This window comes from Myotis lucifugus, unplaced genomic scaffold (genome assembly GCF_000147115.1).
Source record: "Myotis lucifugus unplaced genomic scaffold, Myoluc2.0 scaffold_48, whole genome shotgun sequence".
Classification (NCBI taxonomy): Eukaryota; Metazoa; Chordata; class Mammalia; order Chiroptera; family Vespertilionidae; genus Myotis; species Myotis lucifugus.
In genome coordinates, this window is record NW_005871096.1 from 4,912,731 (window position 1) to 4,937,036 (window position 24,306).

At 37.0% G+C, this 24,306-nt stretch overlaps 1 protein-coding gene across 16 annotated transcripts in view; it reads left to right on the forward strand.

Annotated features, from left to right (window-relative positions):
* The window catches only part of PDS5A (PDS5 cohesin associated factor A), a 102,642-nt gene extending 79,592 nt beyond the window's left edge, over positions 1 to 23,050 (forward strand). For 6 of the 16 annotated variants that reach the window (XM_006088492.3, XM_014455609.2, XM_023753639.1 and 3 more), the window contains 10 exons: positions 2,392 to 2,515; positions 2,659 to 2,863; positions 3,995 to 4,109; positions 8,699 to 8,831; positions 9,338 to 9,457; positions 12,111 to 12,173; positions 13,144 to 13,289; positions 15,519 to 15,627; positions 18,528 to 18,880; positions 20,395 to 23,050. In XM_006088492.3, coding sequence (XP_006088554.1) covers positions 2,392 to 2,515; positions 2,659 to 2,863; positions 3,995 to 4,109; positions 8,699 to 8,831; positions 9,338 to 9,457; positions 12,111 to 12,173; positions 13,144 to 13,289; positions 15,519 to 15,627; positions 18,528 to 18,880; positions 20,395 to 20,398 — 1,372 coding nt within the window. In that variant the 3' untranslated portion in view covers positions 20,399 to 23,050. Of the gene's footprint in view, positions 1 to 2,391; positions 2,517 to 2,658; positions 2,864 to 3,994; positions 4,110 to 8,698; positions 8,832 to 9,337; positions 9,458 to 12,110; positions 12,174 to 13,143; positions 13,290 to 15,518; positions 15,628 to 18,527; positions 18,881 to 20,394 lie in introns of those variants that run through there. The other 10 variants (XM_023753634.1, XM_023753635.1, XR_002829193.1 and 7 more) reach the window with 10 other exon arrangements.
* The last annotated feature ends 1,256 nt before the right edge of the window (positions 23,051 to 24,306 follow it).

Genomic DNA, 24,306 nt, shown 5'->3' on the forward strand with positions numbered 1-24,306 from the left:
TGGAATCGAACCTGGGACCCCTCAGTTCACAGGCCGACGCTCTATCCACTGAGCCAAACCAGTTAGGGCTATATATATTTTTTAAAGCAGTAGTTCCATGGGATCAGGGAAATGGATTCCCTCATTATTCCAGTAAATATATATTGGCACAGTCTTGTCAGGACAGTTTGGCATTTTTTGTCTAGATTCTTAAAAATGTTATCCTTTGACTCTATTTTTACGCTCATGAAATAGTAAAAGAATCATGCTCTTTCCACCATTTTTTATTATCACAAAAAAATAGGGGAGTGGTTAATTATAGAACACATATATCATGCAATATTAGGTAGATTATAATTTGATATTACATACCTATGGTATAACTTGGGCTGTAGAATCAGAAACTTAATACAATTATATAATCTGTTTACTAACTATGAACTTAAATCACTTTTCTAAGCCTGAATTTCCTCATCTTATGGAATGAAAATTAAATGAGATCAAGCCTGTGAAGTGTTTCTCTTGCTGCCTCAGAAGCCAATTAAGGGTCCCTCGTTGTTACCAGTGCTCACTTTGACAGTCCTGTTACCCAAGAGTGCCATGCTTTCTCTTCTTGTATGCTAAACTAGCGGTCGCCAACTGGTGGTCTGTGAGGTCCGGAAGGTTGGCGACTGCTACGCTAAAGAATAGTCCCTTATGAATTCTGACCAGATTTTCACATTTCCTAACAGTCTTCAAAGCCATGCTATGTTTCGCATAGAAGTTGAAGTGAGAAGATCGTCCTTTCATCCCATTCAGTGTCACTTTTTACTATTTAGGATCGGGAGTAGGGAACCTTTTTCTGCCAAGGGCAATTAGATATTTATAGCATCATTCACAAGCAATACAAAATTATCAATTTAAAAATTAGCCTGCTTGCCGAAACCGGTTTGGCTCAGTGGATAGAGCGTCGGCCTGTGGACTGAAAGGTCCCAGGTTCGATTCCGGTCAAGGGCATGTACCTGGGTTGCGGGCACATCCCCAGTAGGAGATGTGCAGGAGGCAGCTGATCGATGTTTCTAACTATCTCTCTCCCCTCCTCTCTGTAAAAAATCAATAAAATATATATATTTAAAATAAAATAAAAATTAGCCTGCTATATTTGGTCAAACATTTCATGAACTCACACCTAATACCTTGGCAGGGCCAGACCAAATGATTTTGCAGGCCTTATACGGCCTGCAGGCCAGACGTTCCCCACCCCTGATTTAGGTGATAAAAAGTCCACTGGGTGAGAGTGTATGGACCTCCCAGTTTCCCTTTTAAAACTGATGGTGCAAAAGAAAATCTCCTTGGAGATCGGTACCCAAGATAGACTGGTTCTCATCTCCATATCCTTTCCTTTAAATTTTGTTGTTAATCCTCACCCGAAGATTTTTTTTCCAATGATTTTTTTTTTCTTAATTTCAGAGAGGAAGGGAGAGAGAGAGAGAGACAAAAACATCAATGATGAGAGAGGATCATTGATCAGCTGTCTCCTGCACACCCCCTACTAGGGATCTAGCCTGCAACCCAGGAATGTGCCCTTGACCAGAATCGAACCTGGGACCCGTCAGTCCTCAGGCCCGACGCTCTATCCACTGAGCCAGACTGTGTAGGGCCCAATGATTTTTAGAGAAAGTGAAAGGGACTGAGGGAAAAAGAGAGAGAAACATCGATGTGAAAGACACATCGATTAGTTGCCTCTCACATGCACCTGACCGGCCAGGGATTAAACCTGCAGACCCAAATACGTGCCCTTGACCAGGAATCAGACCCTCGACCCTTCGGTGCTCAGGCCAATGTTCTAACCTCTGAGCCATGCCGGCGAGGGTGGTATCCTTTCCTTTTAGATATTTGTCTGATACCTGCCCTTTTCTGGTACAAATCATTTCCTAATTTCTAGCCCTTCATTTCATCAGACAATAGGCTTAAGATAGAATTCTATTAAACGTGTGTATACAAGCATGTGCATTTAAAAATTGTTGGAAATATATTTTAAATAATAGGTGATTTTAATTTGGTGGTTTTTTAAATCAGATTTTCTACAGTGAACATGTATTCCTCTTAAAATGAGAAGTATAGTTCCCAATGTTCTTCCGAGAGCTGCAGTTAGTGTGGTTGTGATCATGAGCAAAGTTTATTGGCTGTGTGGAGAATCTAAGCTAGACCATAACTAAAAGTGAAAGCACATGAATATATTATCAGATAGTCACAGTGATTCGAGCCTTTTTATCTATATTGAGTTCAAGGACTCAAAGTAGCTTTCCCATATTTGTACATTGTCATTTTAAGCATAAATTGTGCTGAATACTTAATACTCAAAAAAGGGATCAAAGTATTTTTATGAATGATAATGGTTATAGGAAATGTTTATTTCTTTTTTGTTTATAGTAAATCTGATATGTCTCGCTTGCGATTAGCTGCTGGTAGTGCCATAATGAAGCTTGCTCAGGAACCTTGTTACCATGAAATTATAACCCCAGAACAGTTTCAGCTCTGTGCACTTGTTATTAATGTAAGTAACCATCTTATTTTTGTCAGTTACTTAGCCTTCAAAGTTAAATACATAGAAAGTATTCTATGGATATAGATCCATTTACTGTGTGGATATGTGTATAAAAGAGATTGTATTTAAGTATTTTCGGTTTTGTGCTGTAGGATGAGTGCTACCAAGTAAGGCAGATATTTGCTCAGAAACTGCATAAGGCTCTTGTGAAGTTACTTCTTCCATTGGAGTATATGGCGATTTTTGCCTTATGTGCCAAAGATCCTGTGAAGGAGAGAAGAGCACATGCACGACAGTGTTTACTAAAAAATATCAGTATACGCAGGGAGTACATTAAGCAGAACCCCATGGCTACTGGTAAGTCACCGGGAAAGTTTCTAGTGTGCAAGCATATCCTGTCAATATGTCATTGAGGGGAGTAGTTTATATATTTCTATTGTAATTTATAATAACACTGGGATTTTTATAGAATGCTCTCTTTGCAATTATGATGTACCTACAATCTAAAGTTCTGGTTTCTGAGTCCTCTATAGTGCATGATACTGTTTGAGGAAACTGCATTTTTCTTATGGGGTCAGCAGTATGGCTCAATTAGAACACTTTGCTCAAATGTCAGTGAGTAAAGAATTATTCTAGCTTTGCCAGGGACCCTCTATATCAGGGGTGGGCAACCTTTTTGTGAGTGTGTGCCAAAACCAGCAAAATCTCTGACTCAAAATTCTTCTGCGTGCCAACCCTAATTTTTTGAGAACATGTTACGCCTGCTTGATATCTCTTAAGGTGTACGTATGTGAAGAACCTTGAAGAAATAATAAAATTCATTTGAGCAACAAAAACACAGTATATGATGATCAAAAATACATTTATTTTTTTAATGTATACATGTACACTGATAGTCCAACAGAAAACTTTATGACTCTGATATTATCAGTGGGACTTTTGCTGCTGCATCACTGATGACAGAGATTTTACATCAGGTTTATATTTCGTGACCTTCAGAGATATGCACGAGCTACTACTTTCATCCGTCAGGCTACTCCTATAACGAGACTTAACAAAATTCATCACTGAGAACAAAGATTCACAAGCGTATGTGGATGAAACCAAAACACTGGTCGGATCTAGGAAGGCAGGGAGAGTTAAATTATTTATTTATCTAAGATGCACCTACACTGAATTTATCTGAAAAATAAAGTCGATATTAAGAAAAAAATTGTAAATGGAAGATTATAAGAGAGGGTTTCACGTGCCAGCAAAAGTTACTGGCATGCCATGTTTGGCACACGTGCCAGGGGTTGCCCACCCCTGCTCTATATCATCTAATTTATTCTTTTGGTTTTATAACCTTTAAAATAGAAATAAAATATTTTAGTATTGGGTTTTATGTTGCCTTTAATGTAGAATAACTGAGGGGGGAATAGAAACTGAAGTAGAGGGATTTTATAAAAGCTACCATTACTGTTGTTAATAATAATGTTTTCATTTTAGAGAAATTATTATCACTGTTGCCTGAATATGTAGTTCCATACATGATTCATCTGCTAGCCCATGATCCAGATTTTACAAGATCACAAGATGTTGATCAGCTTCGTGATATTAAAGAGTAAGTCATGTTGATTTTCATTAATTCTTAAAATTATTTTTACTTTTAAAAAATGCTTAGCCCTAACCGGTTTGGCTCAGTGGATAAAGCGTCGGCCTGTGGACCCAAGGGTCCCAGAATCGATTCCGGTCAAGGGCATGTAGTAGGGAGTGTGCAGGAGGCAGCTGAATTGATGTTTCTCTCTCATCAATGTTTCTAACTCTCTATCCCTCTCTCTTCCTCTCTGCAAAAAAAATCAATAAAATATATATTTAATAAATAAATAAAACAATTTACTTAAAAAAATGCTTAATTTTTTCTCTTACTATTCCCATTAGAATAAAAACCCTTTTATTCTAATAAAAGGCTCTTTTAATTAACTCTTTTAATCCTTTATTTCCTACTTTAATGATTAAAGGTGCAAAATAATTATAAGAACCAATTTAAATATATATTTAATAAATAAATAAGACAGTTTACTAAAAAAAATTGTAAAAAATTTTACAATTTTTACAAACTAAGCATATTGAGATAGTGCTAGTGAGGCTATAGTATATCTTCATGAATAAAATAAATGAACTTTGGTGCCTAGTGGCTCCACCACTGAGCCACGCTGGCTGAGCTAGAATGAGTTGTTTTTTTTGTTTGTTTTTTTTTATTTAATAATTTTATTTTTAATTATAGTTGACATTACAATATTGTATTAGTTTCAGGTGTACAACCTAGTGATTAGACATTTATATAATTTATGAAGTGTTCACCCTGATAAATCTAGTACCCATTTAGTACCACACATAGTTATTACAATATTATTGACTATATTCCCTATGCTATATATATTTTTTTTAGTTAAATCTTTATTGTTCAGATTACATTTGTTCCTCTTTTTTTTCCCCCCCTAACTCCCCTCCTCCCATTTCCCGCCGCACCCTCCGCCCTCACTCCCCACCCACTCTCCTCATCCATAGGTGCACGATTTTTGTCCAGTCTCTTCCCGCATCTCCCACACCCCTTTCCCCACCAAGAATAGTCAGTCCATTCCCTTTCTATGTCCCTGACTCATTATAATCACCAGTTCATTCTGTACATCAGATTATTTATTCACTTGATTCTTAGATTCACTTGTTGATAGATGCATGTTTGTTATTCATAATTTGTATCTTTACCTTTTTCTTCTTCTTCCTCTTCTTAAAGGATACCTTTCAGCATTTCGTATAATACTGGTTTAGTGGTGGTGAACTCCTTTAGCTTTTCCTTATCTGTGAAGCTCTTTATCTGACCTTCAATTCTGAATGATAGCTTTGCTGGATAAAGTACTCTTGGTTGTAGGTTCTTGGTATTCATCACTTTGAATATTTCTTGCCACTCCCTTCTGGCCTGCAAAGTTTCTGTTGAGAAATCAGCTGACAGTCGTATTGGGTATTCCCTTGTAGGTAATTGAGTCTCTTTCTCTTGCTGCTTTTAAGATTCTCTCTTTGTCTTTTGCTCTTGGCATTTTAATTATGATGTGTCTTGGTGTGGTCCTCTTTGGATTCCTTTTGTTTGGGGTTCTCTGCGCTTCTTGGACCTGTAAGTCCATTTCTTTCACCAGGTGGGGGAAGTTTTCTGTCATTATTTCTTCAAATAGGTTTTCAATATCTTGCTCTCTCTCATCTTCTGGTACCCCTATAATTCTGATGTTGGAGCGTTTGAAACTGTCCCAGAGGCTCCTTACACTATCTTCGTATTTTCGGATTCTTTTTTCATTTGCTTTTCCGGTTGGGTGTTTTTTGCTTCTTCGCATTTCAAATCTTTGACTTGATTCTTGCGCTCCTCTGGTCTGCTGTTGGGTGTCTGTATAATATTCTTTATTTCAGTCAGTGAATGCTTAATTTCTAGTTGGTTCTTTATCACAACATCGAGGGTCTCATTAGATTTCTTGAGGCTCTCATCAAGTTTATCGGCAGTTTCTAGCAAATTATTGAAAGCCCTCAAAAGTGCGTTTTTTAGCTCTATATCCTCCATTTCTGTCATGTTTTTTTGTCTCCGCATTTTTTATGCTTTCTTGGTGCACCCCCTTGTGGTCTTTGTGCACAGTCTTGTTGTAGTTAAGCCTTAATTGTTGTCTTGTTGTAGTTAAGCCTTAATTGTTGTAGTTAAGCAATACTAGGGGTGAATTGACTTCCAGGCTAACTGGCTATGAGAGTCAGCTGTGTCTGCAGTGGGAGAACTTCTGTGCTGAATCTCTAGGGCGGTGCTAATCTAGCCTTTGCCTGAGGCTATCCGGCAAATGCCTCTGTGCAGGGCTTGGGCGGGGCGGGTCCCAGGGGATCTTAGTATTTCACCTCCGCACTGGGCCTCCTCTGAGTCTCAGTATGGATTTCTCTTTACTTGTAGTTGTAGAATCTCTCCTCAGCCAGCCTTCCTGTGGTTCTGGGTGATGTCCGTTCCGTCTTTTAGTTGTATTTTTGAATTGGTTGTTTGAGGCGGCAAACTCCGGCGTTAACCTATGCCGCCATCTTGGTTCCTCCTGAGAATGAGTTTTTATGTGCCTCATGAAACTCATATTTTCTCATTATTAGCTGTCTTTAATATTTTGGTAATTTAATTTCCCATTTGAATTTAATATTAGGATATTTCTATTAATCATTAGGGTTTTCTTTATATATATTTTTTAATTTAAATTCTTTATTGTTTAAAGTATTACATAAGTCTCCTTCACCACCCCCCCCCCTTTGTATATTTTACTCTTATTATATTCAAGTATCAGAACTTTCCAAGGAGATATTTAATCCATTTAAGCAAAAATTGGTTCTTGTAATTATTTTGCACCTATTTTCACCTATTAAAGTAGACTTCAGAGTAATATCTTCCCCCTCCCCCAACCTCACACACAGTATTTTACAGAAGAACATTCCAGGAAATGAAGCTTCCTACTTTGAATGCCATACTTTGACAAAAATTTTGTCAGAGATTTTGCTGGTTTTGGCACACACTCACAAAAAGGTTGCCCACCCCTGATATAGAGGGTCCCTGGCAAAGCTAGAATAATTCTTTACTCACTGACATTTGAGCAAAGTGTTCTAATTGAGCCATCCTGCTGACCCCATAAGATAAATGCAGTTTCCTCAAAGATCCTGCTTGAGCCAAACCAAGGGCAATGCATAGTACATTAATTCTACTATCAGCAAATTAAGTTTTTCGTGTAAATAAGTTTTCCAGCTAACTCAATCTGGTTGGTCCTTTATGTGCCTTTTATTGTTTTTTTTATGTTTTGTTATTTTTGCTGTTTATATTAATACATACTTCAGTTACTTAGTTTGACAACTTAGAAAGAAAGCCATGAAGTAAAAATTTCTCTGCTTTAAATGATCTTTATTTTCAACCTCAAAAGATAATGCCTGAGAATATCGTGAACATGCAAAATACTCTGTGGCAAAACTGGGGTAATACAAATGGGATTTGTTACACCAGGTACATACTTGTCTCTAGAGGAAAGACAGGCAAGTAAACGATCACAAAACACTGGTTCCAAGAGTATTCTTATGTAAACTGGAATTTGGTATGTGATGCAGGGTGAGAGTGAGAGATGGCCTAGGATTGTCTACAAATGGCCTCCAAGAAACTTTAAAGCGATATTTACTTTCTTTTCCATTGCTGGCTTTTGCTTTGTATTCTTTGTGTGTATGTGGGGTTTGTTTTTTTTTGTTTTTTAGTATATATTTTATTGATTTTTTTTTTACAGAGAGGGAGGGAGAGGGATAGAGAGTTAGAAACATTGATGAGAGAGAAACATTGATTAGCTGCCTCTTGCCACACCCCCTACTGGGGATGTGCCCACAAACACCCTTGAATCCGCAGGCCGACACTCTATCCGCTGAGCCAAACTGGTTAGGGCTACTCTTTGTTTTTTTAATCCTCGCCTGAGGATATGTTTATTGGTTTTAGAGAGGGGAAGGGAGAGAGAGAAACATCAATGTGAGAGAGATATATTGGTTGCCTCCCATATGCACCCTGACCGAGGATGGAAGCCAAAACTTAGGTGTGTCCCCTGACTGGGAATCAAACCCAAGACCTTTCAGAATACAGGACAACACTAACCATTTGAGCCACACCAGTCAGGGTTAGAATGAGTCTTTCCCCTCCTTCCCCCTCAAGAGGAAGGGAGAGGGAGAGAAATAGAAACTTCAGTGATGAGAGAGAACCATTCATTGATTGGCTGCCTCCTGCTTGCCCCACACTGTGGGGCATATGCCCTGACTGGGAATGAAACTGTGACCTCCTGGTTCATAGGTCAGCGCTCCACCACTGAGCCATGCTCGCTGAGCTAGAATGAGTCTTTATGTGTTTTCTCATTATTAGCTGTCTTTAATATTTTGGAGATTTAATTTTCTATTTGAATTTAATATTATTAGGATATTTCTATTAATCATTAGGGTTTTCTTTATATTTTTTTAATTTAAATTCTTTATTGTTTAAAGTATTACATAAGTCTCCTCCCCCCCCCCCCATTGTATATTTTACTCTTATTATATTCAAGTATCAGAACTTTCCAAGAAGATATTTAATCCATTTAAGCAAAAACACCTACATTTAGTCTCTGTAATAGGTGAATAATGTTTACCATTTAGGTGCCTATGGTTCATGCTTGAAGTTTTAATGACAAAGAATGAAAACAATAGCCATGCCTTTATGAAGAAGATGGCAGAGAACATCAAGTTAACAAAAGATGCCCAGTCTCCAGATGAATCCAAGACAAATGAAGTAAGATGTTGGTCCCGTAAGATGTCACAGGAAAAAAAACTATTGTCCCATTATTTTTGCTATTACATAATACATTGATTACAGAATGTTTGTACCAATATATACTTATAGTTAGTTTTTATTGTGTTTCGTTACTATTGAATTCTATTATTTGAGGCCTGTTTATTACTCTGAAAAGACATTAAAACTTTTCCAGAGCAAGGGGATGAGAACTAATAAATTTTACAAATGTACTGTCTCACAAACTTTTAGTGAGATTTACAAACAAGTAGATCTTATTTTTTTCTGTTTCCTTTGGTTTACTTTGATTTGGTTTGTTTGCTGTTGTTAATGCATACTTGGCATTAACAGGAGACATTTAAATACAAATGCGGAATGTTCAAGGAATAAATAATAACCACACATTCTTCTTTTGATTCCATTTTATGCATTGGGTAGAATTGGTTCTTGTAATTGTTTTGCACTACTGAAAGCTATATATGACCTTTCTTTTTTTTTCTCCCTAGAAACTTTATACTGTATGTGATGTGGCTTTGTGTGTTATAAATAGTAAAAGTGCTTTGTGCAATGCAGACTCACCAAAGGATCCAGTACTTCCAATGAAATTTTTTACACAACCTGAAAAGGTAATTTTCTTTCCCTTCATTTTTCTACCACACAGACTGATTTAAGATTCAGTTACCATCAACCCTAGTGGCAAATATTAGATTGTCTTGAATATAGAGTAAAAAATAACACTGTGGGTTTATGAAGAAATGGGGGCTTGTCTTCCAGAGCCCTGAACAGTATCATTGTCACCTTACAGGGTGGGAGAGTACAAATCCTGCTCAGTGGTGGTGTTCTTAACACATTTCATACCGCTCAGGAGTTTTCTCATGTTTCGCGCGCCATCTGTTAAGGACCGCTCACGAGTGTTCTCGTTTTTCACGCCCATGGAAAAAGGAGCGAATCTAGATACTTATGTAAATTTTGTTTGGTCCCTCTTCATAGAGGAAAATGTTTTACGCAGTACCATACGTTAAAAAAGTACTAGGAACTTTAATTGTTTAATTGTTTTTGTAAATAAAAATGTTATAATTATTGAAAAACAACACCTAAAGTGCATTATGATGATTTAAATAACGTGCAGTTTGCCCAAAAACGTGCGGTCCCTGGCGTATGTCTTAGAGATTTCTATGCGGTACGCAATGTGTTCAGTGAGCTTTCTGGATGTTTCTAGTATGTAATGTTTGCACAGTGTAATACATTTATTTCATATACTGCATATGTATGAAAAAAAGAGTTAGAATTAATGGAACTGGCCTTGATAATTGATAAACCTGGATTCTAATCAACCACTTTTTAAAATACATTTTTATTGATTTCAGAGAGGAAGGGAGAGGGAGAGAGAGAAACATCAATGATGAGAGAGAATCATTGATCGGCTGCCTTCTGCACGCCCCCTATAGGGATCAAGCCCGCAACCCAGTCATGTGCCCTTGAGCAGAATCTAGCCTGGGACCCCTCAGTCTGCAGGATGACGCTCTATCCGCTGAGCCAAACCAAGGGCAATGCATAGTACATTTATTCTATCAGCAAATTAAGTTTTCCGTGTAAATAAGTTTTCCAGCTAACTCAATCTCCTTTACGTTTCTCTAGCTAACTTTTTTTAAAATATATTTTTATTGATTTCAGAGAGGAAGGGAGAGGGAGAGATAGAAACATCCACAATGAGAGAGAATCATCGATCGGCTGCCTCCTGCATGCCCCCTACTGGGAATTGAGCCCACAACTGGGCATGTGCCCTGACTGGGAATCAAACCATGACCTCCTGGTTCCTAGGTTGACGCTCAAATACTGAACCACTGCAGCCGGGCTCTCTAGCTAACTTTTTTTTAATTTGTCACATCAGAGAGAGAAAGAATATTGAGTAGGGAATATTTTTCTTTTGACTATATCCTTTAATAATGATTTAGTGTTAACATTCTGAAAAACTCTTTTAATCCTTTATTTCCTACTTTAAGGTGGTATTTTGAAGTTTGTTTAATTTTCCTGTGCTTTATAATTGGAAAAAATACAGCACTTAAAAATTTTTTTACACATTTTTAAACCTGAAGATAGACTTCAGAGTAATATCTTCCCCCTCCCCCAACCTCACACACAGTATTTCATTCCAGGAAATGAAGATTCCTACTTTGAATGCCATACTTTGACAAAAATTTTAATCAGATTTTCTTTAATGATTTAGTATTTGGCATTTATTGTGCCTGTTTTTTATTGGAATAATAAGGATTATAAAGTTATTTGCCCTTTAATTGAATTTACTCATCTTTACAAATATTCTTAAGTGACCTCTTGAATTTAAATTTACTTTATTGTCGACCCAGAACTGTCATGACTGGAATAGTACCCAAATAGAATCTTCATATAGTAGTGATCCTGTTCTCAACAATTAAATTGTTTTGTCACTACACATAACTTTAATAGTTTTTTTAATTTGATATTTGAAACTTGGTGTTTTTTTCCTTCATAATAATAACTTGGTTTTTTTCTGTTTTCAATGAACAACTTTCCTCATTTCCTTTTCTGATATGTTGCTTTTAATCTGGTATAATTGAAACACTGGAAAACTAGGCATATTGAGATAGTGCTAGTGAGGCTATAGTATATCTTCATGAATAAAATAAATGAGCTTTGGTGCCTAGGCTTTGTAACATGTAATATAGCTACATAAAGCCTTTGTGCAAGAATAAAAGAAAAAAGGTAGAGCTTTGCCTAGAACACATGTCAAAAGTGATTTCTTTATGGGCACATATAAGCTCACTGCTCTTTCCTGTAACACTAGTATGAAGGTAAACATAATAAAAGAAAATGTTACTTTAATGAACTTCTTGATTATAGTAAAGCATTTGCTTCTTTGACACCACTGTGGATTATTTGTGTGCTGTTCCCAGGATATTTAACAGAAAAGCATGGAAGTATCAAATTTGAGCTCTAGATACAATTTTCAGGAAAGTATTTTCAGTGTCCACATTTGGTTTAATTCACTTAATTATATTTTGATGGTGTATTTACCTTTTTGATTTGGACAAAATCAAAATATGAAAAAATGCAAGCGTTTCATTTTAAATATGATTTAAGTAATTTATCTCTGACATTTGCCTAAGTCTTATGTGCCATGGATTTAATTTTAAAGCTAGACTTATGATATGGTGCATTAAATATGCTTTATTTGATTGATAGGTAAACACAAATGTAATGAAAATACACATGTTCACTTTGATTTTTTTTTTAAAATAGGATTTCTGTAATGACAAGAGTTATATTTCAGAAGAGACGAGAGTACTTCTGTTAACAGGAAAGGTATTATGTACTAGATAATTTGGGGATCTTTATTTCATGTATATATCACTTCTGATACTCTGAGATATAACCATTAACTGTCCCCCAGATTTTATACTTTTTGATTCTTAAGGATCATGTTGTGGATTGTATCATCTAAAGCATTTGTTCTCTTGGGCTTTTATTTATTTATTTATTTTAATATATTTTTATTGATTTTAGAGATGAAGGGAATGAGAGAGAAACTGATGAGAGAGACACATCGATCAACTTCCTTCTGCCATCACCTCCCCCCTTTCTGGGGAATCAAGCCCAAAACCCCCAGGCATGTGCCCTGACTGGGAATCAAACCAGGGACCTCTTGGTTCATGCGTCCGTGCTCAACCACTGAGCCACACCAGCTGAGCTCTGGGGCTTTTATTGCCAAGAACAACGCTTTTGAATTATGATCATGTGTTCTCATCAGTCCTGATTCTAAAGTTTAGAATCCACAAAGCAGATTTTCCTGAAAAGTAGTATAATAAATTTAGATGTGTGAGATAAAGAGAAGAAATAATTTCAAAGTATTAATGAGTTAGACAGTTTATTATATAAAAGTAATATGACCCCTAAAAGTGCAAAAGTAAATATTTAATTTTCAATTAACACTATTTGAACTATTACTATATACCCTCAATAGTTTATTTGTAATACATTTTATTATGTCTTATTTATTATATTCACTGTGTTTATGGGACACTTTTATTTCAATTGAGCAATAAGGAATAATTAAATATTGCCTAATTATTAAGTACAGGTAATACTTGACTTGTAATTACTATATTCAAATAAATGTAGTTTCATAGAATTGTCTTTTCTACGAAATTTAGGATAGACTTTATAAAATAACAATAATTCCTTGGCTTAAGCTAAACAATATTTCTTACATGTGCCTAAATGTGTATGTATTCTTTTCAGTAAGGTATAAAATAACATGTATATTTAATTTTAGCCAAAACCTACTGGAGTACTAGGTGCAGTAAACAAACCTTTATCAGCAACGGGAAGGAAACCGTATGTTAGGAGCACTGGAGCTGAGGCTGGAAGCAACATTAATGTCAATTCAGAGCTAAACCCTTCAACAGGAAATCGGTCAAGGTAATTTTTTTCCCCATTTGTTTTTGTTTCACAACTTGATTTATCTTTTAATTTTTCCTAAAGCACTATATCATAAAAATAGCCTTTAGGAAATATTTTGGTACAAAATAATAGTGCTAAATTAGCACTAATGATGTAAATTGAGAGTGTACTATAGCATTCTAAGTATGTAGAAAAGTTAAATGGAAAAAACACAGGGTTTATAATATAACTAATTTACATGGAAATGTCTTCTATATATATCTATATGTGAAATTTTAACATAGGAAAATATAATTCTTTTTTTCCTTTTTTTAAATTTATTTCATTGAGGGAGGGAAAGAGATAGAAACATCAGTGATGAAAGAGAATCATTTGATTGACTGTCTCCTGCACACCACACACTGGGGATCAAGCCCACAACCTGGGCATATGCCCTGACCAGGAATCAAACCATGACCTCCTGGTTTATAGGTCAACACTCAGTCACTGAGCTATACCAGCCAGGCAAAAATATAATTCTTTTTTCTTTTTTAAAAATATATTTTATTGATTTTTACAGAGAAGAAGGGAGAGGGAGTTAGAAACATCAATGAGAAACATCAATCAGCTGCCTCCTGCACACCCCCAACTGGGAATGTGCCCGCAGCCAAGGTACATGCCCTTGACTGGAATCGAAACTGGGACCCTTCAGTCCGCAGGCTGATGGTCTATCCTAGTGGTTCTCAACTTTCTGGCCCTTTAAATACAGTTCCTCATGTTGTGTCCCCAACCATAAAATTATTTTTGTTCCTACTTCATAACTGTAATTTTGCTACTGTTATGAATTGCAATGTAAATATCTGATATGCAGGATGGTCTTAGGTGACCCCTGTGAAAGGGTCGTTCGACCCCCAAATGGGTCGCAACCCACAGGCTGAGAACCACTGCTCTATCCACTGAGCCGAATGGGTCAGGGCAAAAATATAATTCTTAATTAAATTGAATTTATATGCATGAGTTGAGTAAAAATAACCTTTCCACTTATAAAAATATTCCCTGTTTATTTTAACACTAGAGGCCCAGTGCACGAATTCATGCACCGGTGGGGTCCCTCAGCCTGGTCTGATGAGGACTAACGAGAACATAAGATCTTTGGTTAATCTCTTCCCGCCCTCTCCCCTCCCCCCTTCCCTCTGAGATTCATCAGTCTGTTCCATGATTTCATGCCTGTGGTTTCCGATCCTGCGTTGAGCATCTGCCCCCAGGTGGTCAGTGCGTATCGTAGCTACTGGCCAGTCTGCTGGTCGCTTAGGCTTTTATATATATATAGGTTGTTGGATACGTTGTGGTAGTTTGGATGGTTTTTGAGAAATGAGTCCATTCATACATGTTGTCAGACTTTTGTGTGTACCAGGGGTCCTCAAACTTTTTAAACAGGGGGCCAGTTCACTGTCCCTCAGACCGTTGGAGGGCCAGACTATAGTTTTAAAAAAAAACTAGTCGGCTGCTAAGCAACAGGTAGCGGAGGCAAAAACACTCGGCGGGCCGGATAAATGTTTTACACGGGCCGTAGTTTGAGGACCCCTGGTGTGTACAGTCGGCTGGTCGCTTAGGCTTATATATATGTAGATGTCAAACATTTGCTATTGTAGCTACTGCATAAGAATTTCCAGCTCACTCTTATCAACACTAAATATTGTGACTTTCAGAGATTTTGTTCTTAATTGTGAATTTTTTAAAAATATGTTTTTATTGATTTCAGAGAGAAGCGAGAGAATTATCAGTAGAACTCAAAATTATAGAATAAATTAATGTGAAATCTATGGTTTCCAGAGATGGTGGGGCTCAGTCACCTCCCCTGTGGCCTCTTGCAGCCTCCACCTTTGCAAAGCATTAAGAACACAGACTAGAGATAGCTATACTGGAGACAGTAATAATCTATCATTATATTTTTGTTTTGTTTAAGGATTTTTTACCCCCAAGAGATAGGCTTAGAATAGTTGTGTTGTTTTGTTTTTTTGACAACTAATCTTTCTCTCGGGTGGTTTTCGATAGTCATTTCTGTCTTATATTAGTAAGATTAAATGGAAATCAATAACCTTACTAATAAGAGACCAGTGAGTGATCTGTAACCACAGATCTGAATCTTGCCAACATTGCTTCTTCTAAACCAGCCTGAACATTTGTTTCCTTATTGGTATGGTGAGAGAGCAAACTTTCTATTCATGTGGTGACATAAAGAAGCTTTGGTTTATTTTTCTTCCACAGGGAGCAGAGTTCAGAGGCAGCAGAAACTGGAGTTAGTGAAAATGAAGAGAACCCTGTGATGATTATTTCTGTCACACCTGCAAAGAATATTGACCCAGTAAAGAATAAGGTAAATTTTAAAATTTAACAAGTAGATTTCTCTCATGAAGATCCTTATTATAAATTTCATGGTAGGGGCAAGAAACCCACAGTCAAGAAGTTAATGTGTGCTACATATCTCACATGTGTGTACCACCCCTTGCTGCATTTAGTATGCTTCACTCTCCAACAATGATTCTGCCCACATCCCCTGACTTCCTTGTACAGGAGTTTATGTGGTTGCCCATTGTGATAATGGTTTCCTTCTTCCACCCTCTCCCAGGCCTTGAAAGACTAGGATTTGACTTTTTAGGATCTAACTTTCGAAAGTTTATTAACTCCTGCTGGGTCACCATTCTTTTGTATCTGTTTTATTTTTAAAAGTTAAATTTATGAATTAACTTTTTATAATGTGTCCGAGTTTTTGTTTAATAGCTGCAGTCTTTGTTGTTGACCTTTTAACTCTGGCACCCAGTTTTCTTAACAATTTTTTGGTAGGATAGAAAGGAGTATAATATTGTAGGATCATCAGACACACCTGAGTCTGAATCCTGGCTCAGCTACTCTCTGGCTGTGTGTTTACTTGGGCAGATTGCTTGATTTCTAAGCTTCCATTCAACTATAGAATGAAATTAATAACATTCCTCAGTAGGAAACACATGAAGATACTATTATTTTTCTTCACACAGATTATATTCTTTTTTTTAAAATATAGATTTTATTGATTTTTTACAGAGAGGAAGGGAGAGGGATAGAGAGTTAGAAACATTGATCAGCTGTCTCCTGCACACCCCCTACTGGGGATGTGCCTGCAACCAAGGCACGTGCCCTTGACCGGAATCGAACTTGGGATCCTTCGGTCTACAGGCCGATACTCTATCCACTGAGCCAAACTGCTTAGGACCAGATTATATTCTTGATGTACTTAACGTTGTGTTGCCCACCATATATTTATGGTATTTATCAAATTTTTAGGAATTACCTTTGGGGACATAAAATAATAACTGTACAGTTATCCCATGGTAGCTGAATTTTTTCTGTCCAGATTCATAGTGGTTGGACATTTATATAGTTAACAAAGTAATCCCCCAAGGATTCATTTTAGATCAGTCTCTCCTCCAAACCCTTGCCGTCTGCTGTTTGACATTCACTATGTCAGTGGATTTAACCAATATAAGGAATCTCTCAACATTGTTGGAACTCAGAAAGCAATAGATTTGAATATTGTTGGATCCTTGTATAGAATTAAACAGTCTTAATGTAAACAAATTTAGATGCAAAATTGCATGTTGCCACCGTCATTCAGTGAAACATACTTACAATAAATATTAAGAGGTAGTACAGGTACAAGTGTTTAGTCAAACAGCTATCCATGATCTTTCCAGCCTCATTGCAAAATTCTATATAAGATAAATAGGACATTGAATTCTAATTTTTCTGAGAGACTAAAATGATATGTTTTAATTGATTTATAATATTATATTGTTCCAAACCCTTATTTTAACTCTTTCACACTTTCAAAGAATGCTTTAACAAATGCACTGTAACCTGAGGAGATGGATTGGTTATATTTTGACAAAAGCCCAATAGATAGCCTCCTTATCAGGTCTCCTGTAAGTTGATAGGGTCATTTCTTCTTAGGGTCTGGTCCTCAGTCTTATAGGCTCAAAAAACTATACTGTTAGTATACTAAAAGAAGATAAAGATCTAAGGGAGTGTTTCTTGCTTGCCAATTTCTCAAAGAGATTGATGCATAAGCCAGTTTTTTAGTTATGTATATAAAAATTATTCAGCAGACTGAATATGCATGGTTATACATCAGCACATTCTCTCCTGATATTTTCTTATGAGAGAAATCAGATTGTAATATGAAGGATGAATAAGGGAGTTGGTTAAAAGAAGAACGAAGACACATCTCTGGATTCAGGCAAGCAGTACTGCCAACGTCATCCTTTAGGAATCTTCTTAGTTGTTGTTGTTGTTATCCTTACCCAAGGGTAATTTTTTCCATTGGTTTTTAGAGAGTAGAAGGGAGGATGGAAGGGGGAGAAAGAGGGAGAGATACATATGGATTGGTTGTCTCCAGCATGTCCCTGATGGGGGCCAGGGATGGAACCTGCAACCCAGGTTCATGCCTTTGACCTGGAATTGAACCTGTGATCTGGGTGCATGGGCCAACACTCTATCCACTGAGCCACACTGGCCAGGGCAGGAATCTTTTTCTTCATACCTGTAGCTAACCAACTGGTTTCCTCTTCATTTGGCCTTTCCATGAGTTTTTTATGCATATGCACATGTTCATAATGTTCATGCATGTGTGAATATGCTAATGTGTGATTTTTAATGCAGTCTTTTTTTCCCTTTTAAACAGCCTTATCTCTGTTCATTTTTTCCCTTTACAATGTTATTTTCACTAATTATTTCATGTGTGTGTGCACATAAATATTGTCTTTCCCCCCTTTTCCCACTACAAACAGTGTGGCATTAAATACTTGTGGTTTTATTTCTATGGGCTAGGTTCCTAGAGGGGGTTGCTGGGTCAAGAGTAAATATTACAGATTTTAGATATTTCCATATTGCTTTCATGAAAAATTGGAACACTTAGGTCATTTTAAAGAAAGCTTATTGGACCAAATCCAGGAGCTCTTTGCTTTCCTGGGGAGTATAAGATTAAAAAAAAAAAGAAAAGAAATTTTGGAACATTTGACATTTCTACCAGCAGGGTATGTGAGTACGTTTTTCTCTACATACCCACCAACAAAGGTTTTGCAGTTCTGAATTTTTTTCATTTTCCTGTATCAAAACTAATGCCCAACTGTTGTTTTAATTTGCATTTCTCTCACCACCAGTATTTTTGTTGAACACTTGCATGTGTTCTGTGAGTTGCCTGTTCATATTTGCTCATTGTAGAATTGTCTTGTGCTCTTTTAGGAGATTAATTCTGATCAGGCTACCCAGGGCAACATCAGCAGTGACCGAGGAAAGAAAAGAACAGTAACAGCCGCTGGTGCAGAGAATATCCAACAAAAAACAGATGAGGAAGTAGATGAATCGGGACCACCTGCCCCTTCAAAGCCCAAGAGAGGACGTCGACCCAAGTCTGAATCTCAGGGCAATGCAACCAAAACTGATGATGTCAGTAAACCTCTTGGCAAGGGAAGGAAGAGAGCCGCGGGCAGCCAGGAAGGCCCCTGCGGCCTGGAAGCAGGTAATGCCAAAGCACCCAAACTGCAGGACGGAGCCAAAAAGGCAGCACCAGCAGAGAGACAGATTGACCTGCAAAGGTAACACACATTGTTCTTCCTGAACTTGTCCTGTGCTTAGTAGGTGTCAGTCACCCCCAACCACGTGGCATTGGGGAGTGTACACAGCCCTTGGTTTCCTGAGTAGGTTATGATGGCATGTTTTGATTTCATAACCTCCAGGACATCATTTTGAAAAGATTTCCTTTTTCCCTTTGGTTCATTTTTAATTAGGATATGGTATTTTGATATTTCTATATATCAAGAACAGTATAATCTTTTGTTTGGTGTCCTTAACATACTTGCACAGGATTTACTTAAAATAAATAGCTACCTTTTAGATATAAAAGTCCCAGAATGGGGAAAGTAGTAGTCTTGACACATGAACAAGGTATATTCCTACTTTTTAATTCCTCTCGTTAGAGTTAATTTTAATATAAATCAACAACTTACCTCTTCCCCACCTGCCCCAATGAAACAGCCTCACAGGCTGCTCATCTTTGATCGCTCAAGATGGTTCCTACTTATATAATTTATTTACTGACTCAAGAATGGATATTTTATCCCACCAAACATGGATTGTCTGTACAAAAATTTACTGGCATAGATTTTACTTCTTAATCTGGGAGTTGATGCTGAACGTTTTAAGTTGTCACCTTAATTAGAATTTTTAGATCCCTTTGGATTTTTATAATAAATGTGTTCCCTTAGCTACTTATTGTGTGTGTGTGTTCATGTGTATGTTCCAATAAATGTTACTGTTTATATTTTGGGCTGCATTTGGTATTGTTAACTTATGAGAAAATCCCTTGAATTCTCTCTATACATCTATAAAAATCAGCCATTTGTATAGTATGGTCAAGAAACAATATCTGTCTGTGTAGTGATGGGGCTATAAGTAAAAAACTCCCTTATTTTTCTCTCCCAAGTTTGAAGTTGTTGAGACACAGTCTTAATATTGATCTGGCTGATTTCAAGGGCGGAATTGCACAGGCCAGGTGGCTACTAATGCCTTGCCCTTGAATTGGACAACTGCAGGCAGACCAGAATCACGATCTGGGAGCAGAAGAGAACACGTCCAGATGAGGCCAAACCCTGTGTGTCCTCCCTCCCTCCCCTATTAGATGGGCCTAACTTAACAGAATTAAGCTAAATTTTCTCCTTGTTCTTTGAGTACGCTAAAATGTATTTGTTTACCCAGTTCAGGAATCAAAACTTATTCTGCTGCTTATAATTTATTTTGCCATAGTATCCAGTAATTTTCTTCCATAACAATATCATTTTGAAAGTATTAATTTAAAATGACAATTATTTCAAATAACAGCTCCTATTTTATTGTAAGCATATCGGACATTGGGAAGCAGCACTTAATAGTTGAAAAACTTCTTCATTGGCATTTTGTTTTTTAGAGTTAGGGAAATATTTCTTAAACCAAGTAAAGTCTCAGGTGAAAAATATATATTTTCAGGTTTTAGCTTATAACTATAGAAATGAAATAATTCCAGTTTATTTTCATGTTGACATATTTTCTAATGTTGCTTTCGTCTGTCCCCAAGGTAAAAGAAAACTCATCTGCAAAGGGAGAAAATGAAGGCCAAACAGAAGTAGCTTCAACTTCTGCAAAAAATTGAATTCAAAGTGTCCCTGAACAGAAAACGAAGTTAACTTCAGACACACTCTCTGCCTTGAAAACTGAAAGAAACTATTACTTCCTTTTCTCATGACCACAGTCCTCTGGTGGAAATGTACAGCAGAAACTCTTGAGAGAGAGAGAGAAAGAGGGGCTAAAAGCAACTCTGTTCTACACCCCCTCCCCCCAGACTTTTCTTATGAAAAGTCAATAATTAAGCAAATTGCTTAACACTTGGTTCCAGTTCCTGCATATCTGGAGTTTAAAGGCGTAAATACACCATTAATTTCCATGCTGCATATTTTTATGTTAAAGAAAGTAACAGGATGTCCTTACACTGACACTGAAAAATTCATCAATTTTAGAGCCAGGAATTCCCGTGTTACACAAGAAAAAAGTAGAAGCCTACTGAATTTAATTTTTTAGAGGAAAAGAGATCAGATGAAATATTTGTTTTTCCTTTTGGAAACTTTTATGTATAATTCTTTCTGCCTGCCTACTTTTCTGCAAAAATGAGATGTACAGATTTCAGTTCCCTGCTATGAAAAGTGATGTGGTGGCAATTTTATAAATGTTGATTTCTGATTTTTATCAGAATGAGAAAATAATTAAAATTATTAATTCATATCACTTCGTATTTTGATTTCCCCCCCTCCATTTTAGTTTAATATAATTTGCAATAAATGTACATATTGTTGTTTCATAAAGCATATCATTTTAAACTGGTTTTTACTCCTATGATTATGTTGGAATATTTGAAATTTTAAAGGAGTAAAGACTGTCCAGCATTTGGTTTTATAATGTTTGTCACCATATTTTTATTGATGTAAAAAAAGTCAGTTTTTTAAACAGTTGGGGTTGGGCGGCTCTGTGAGGAAGCTGGGGGTGTGGGATGCTGTTGACCTCCAGCATTGTGCTATTGGGAAAGAAGTGTGTTGCTTTTGTCGGGCAGTCTGGGCTCCATTTTAATGTTTATTTTAGAAAACAACTGTTGCATCGATATATTGTTTCTTGGTATTGTTCAGCATAGGTAATGTGTGCACTTCTGTGTACACATAATCATATTTAAGTTTTTTGCATAAAATAAATGCTTCTAGATGTCATATGGTAGTCTTTTTTAATCTTTTTATCATATGTTGTGAAATTTTTTTATGTGAAAGGGCTAAAGTCATTAAAAAACATGATTATAGTCAACTCTCCATTATCTATATAAAATAGTGACTCTGCCTCAGGTTTTGGATCTTGTAGTAATCATAAACTTAAAATAATGAAGGCATATTATAAGCGATAAATCAGGAGCGACTAAAAACTTGTCCTTTCTCACACTCAGAGGTGGAGCCTGCCCCTTCTCCACATTAGGCTCCTTCCCAAAGCCCTTGCTGAATGTCTTCACCCCGGCTCCTCACATCCCCAGCGTGGTTAGAGAACGTGAACAATTCTGTGTGCTCTCTAACTTGGTCTTGATAGGCTGTGGCCTACAGGGGGTGTAAAACAGTGAACGTGAGCTGTGTACCAAAAGGATGATTATGTTACATGTGAAATTTACTTGTAGTAAATGTCACTTATGTTCTAATAGATAATCAAGAGTTGGCTGTATATTGACTGAGTGAACGATGGGTAATTCTTTTAAATATGCATATACACACATTTAGGTATCAGATGATGGGTAGGGAACAATGGATGCCAGTGATAGAAAAATATCTTAAGAGGGCAGAAAAAGCCCTACTCTTCCTTATTGCCTCTTTTTATAACCCTTTAGAAGTAACGTATAAAATATTGCCTCCAACACGCTGAAAAATATCTATGCATAAGCATCAGAGAAGTCCCTCAAGCAATCAGTGGGCGTGTTCTGTTTAGAAAGATTTTAAAGTTCTCTTAGCATCAGACAACTTGATTCTTAACGCCATGAATTTGTCACCAGTGAAAAGCACACTAGGTAGGGACCTCCTTTCTCTCCACTCCTTTCGTTTAGTGATTCAGCATCACAGCTGACTAGATCACCTAGTGTTGTCCTATTGAATAATGAAGCATTTGCATCAGCTCTGCCTGCATAGATTTTTGCAGGAGAGGAGTTAATGGAAAGGATCTGGTCCACAAACAAGCACGTAATACCCTGATTTGTAATATCATGCAAGTGTCTGGCACTAAGGGAAGGGACAGTGGGATGGTAGAGATGGAGCTGGTGGAGAGGGACTTGTGTAAGGGAAGTTGGTCAGTTTTCCTTTGAAAAAGGAAAAAGTAAAATCCCTTAGGAATTTGGTATTTACATCTCAGAGAAATACAACACAAAGTGCAGACTTATATTTGAGAATTAATGTTAATTAACCCTTTGTGTCTAGTTTGAAGCTTCTTGTATTTGTCTAAAACTACAAGCCAGAATTTTGTATCTCCTTTGATAAAAAGTGTGTATAATGTAAAGTAGTTTTGCATATTATTGTGCTGCACATGGGCCGAATTTTTAAAATTTTTTTAAAGACTTGAAGCAGAACCTTGTAATTTGTGTAAATGACACATGTAAAATCCTACCATAAAGTGATAAAAAATATGCATTGTTTCAAATAAAATCAAGAAATGCAGCATTATATAGTAGTGTGGAACCCTGAATATTCATGTATTTCCTGGTATGTTACAAGCTGGTGAAATGTCTGTGTATTTTCTGTTTAGATTCTGGAGTCTACAGATCTTCCTCAGAAATTAAATGCCACCTTCAAACTTCCTACAGTGACTGAAGGAGAGCATAATAGGTGATAAATTCTGATAACATTTGGGAAATTTTAGAAGTTGCTTTTAACCTAAGAACTTAAAAGTGGCCTTTCATGTGTACTATGTGATACATCTACTTACTGTAAATTCCAAACATGCTTATTTAGTTAAAAGCTACTTCATGGAGAACAAGTAGATTACATAAATGTGTCTGGAATAAGAGGTGAATAGAATAAGAAGTTATTCTGCCTGCTCCCGTATTTTACCCTCAATGGGACTATGATACCACACCTTGATACTTATATTGATTGTCAAGACTTTTCTGTCTTCACTTTCACATGGATAAACTATCAATAGAAACCGCTGGAGACCAAGAAGTCTCCAGCAGTCTGACAAGGAGCTTTGCAACCTGCCTAGATAGTAATAGTGGCATTGCCTACAAAGTCAAAAGTGCTGCAAGCCAGCGACAGTGTAGAGCAGTGATGGCGAACCTTTTGAGCTCGGCGTGTCAGCATTTTGAAAAACCCTAACTTAACTCTGGTGCTGTGTCACATATAGAAATTTTTTGATATTTGCAACCATAGTAAAACAAAGACTTATATTTTTGATATTTATTTTATATATTTAAATGCCCTTTAACAAAGAAAAATCAACCAAAAAAAATGAGTTTGCATGTCACCTCTGACACGCGTTCGCCATCACTGGTGTAGAGCAATGGAATGAGCATGCATAATCATACACCACCTCCACCTGCAAACTAGAGCTCCAAGTCCAACAGGAACATGTACAAGGCTCCACTTGTAAGGACCAGGCTGGTGCTGAGGGCTTCAGTGTTGGGCACAATGCCAGGGGCTGACACTGGAAACACTAGACTGGTTGGTGCCTTTGAAGGACTCCCAATAGAGAACATTAGGACAACACAGGGAGATGTGACTTCAGGTGAAACATCAAGTCTGGACTTGAGACCCCTGATAGATGCTTGTAGAAGCAAAGAAATCCCTACCTTTTCGATAAGAGAAGTGCAATTTGGACAATTGTGAGTGTAGGTCTGTCCCTAAAGAAATTGGGCTGAGCAGGTGCCACCTCAAAGATGAGCTGGACCAGGACACAGGTCTCCAGGTTTAGGGCCCCCTGG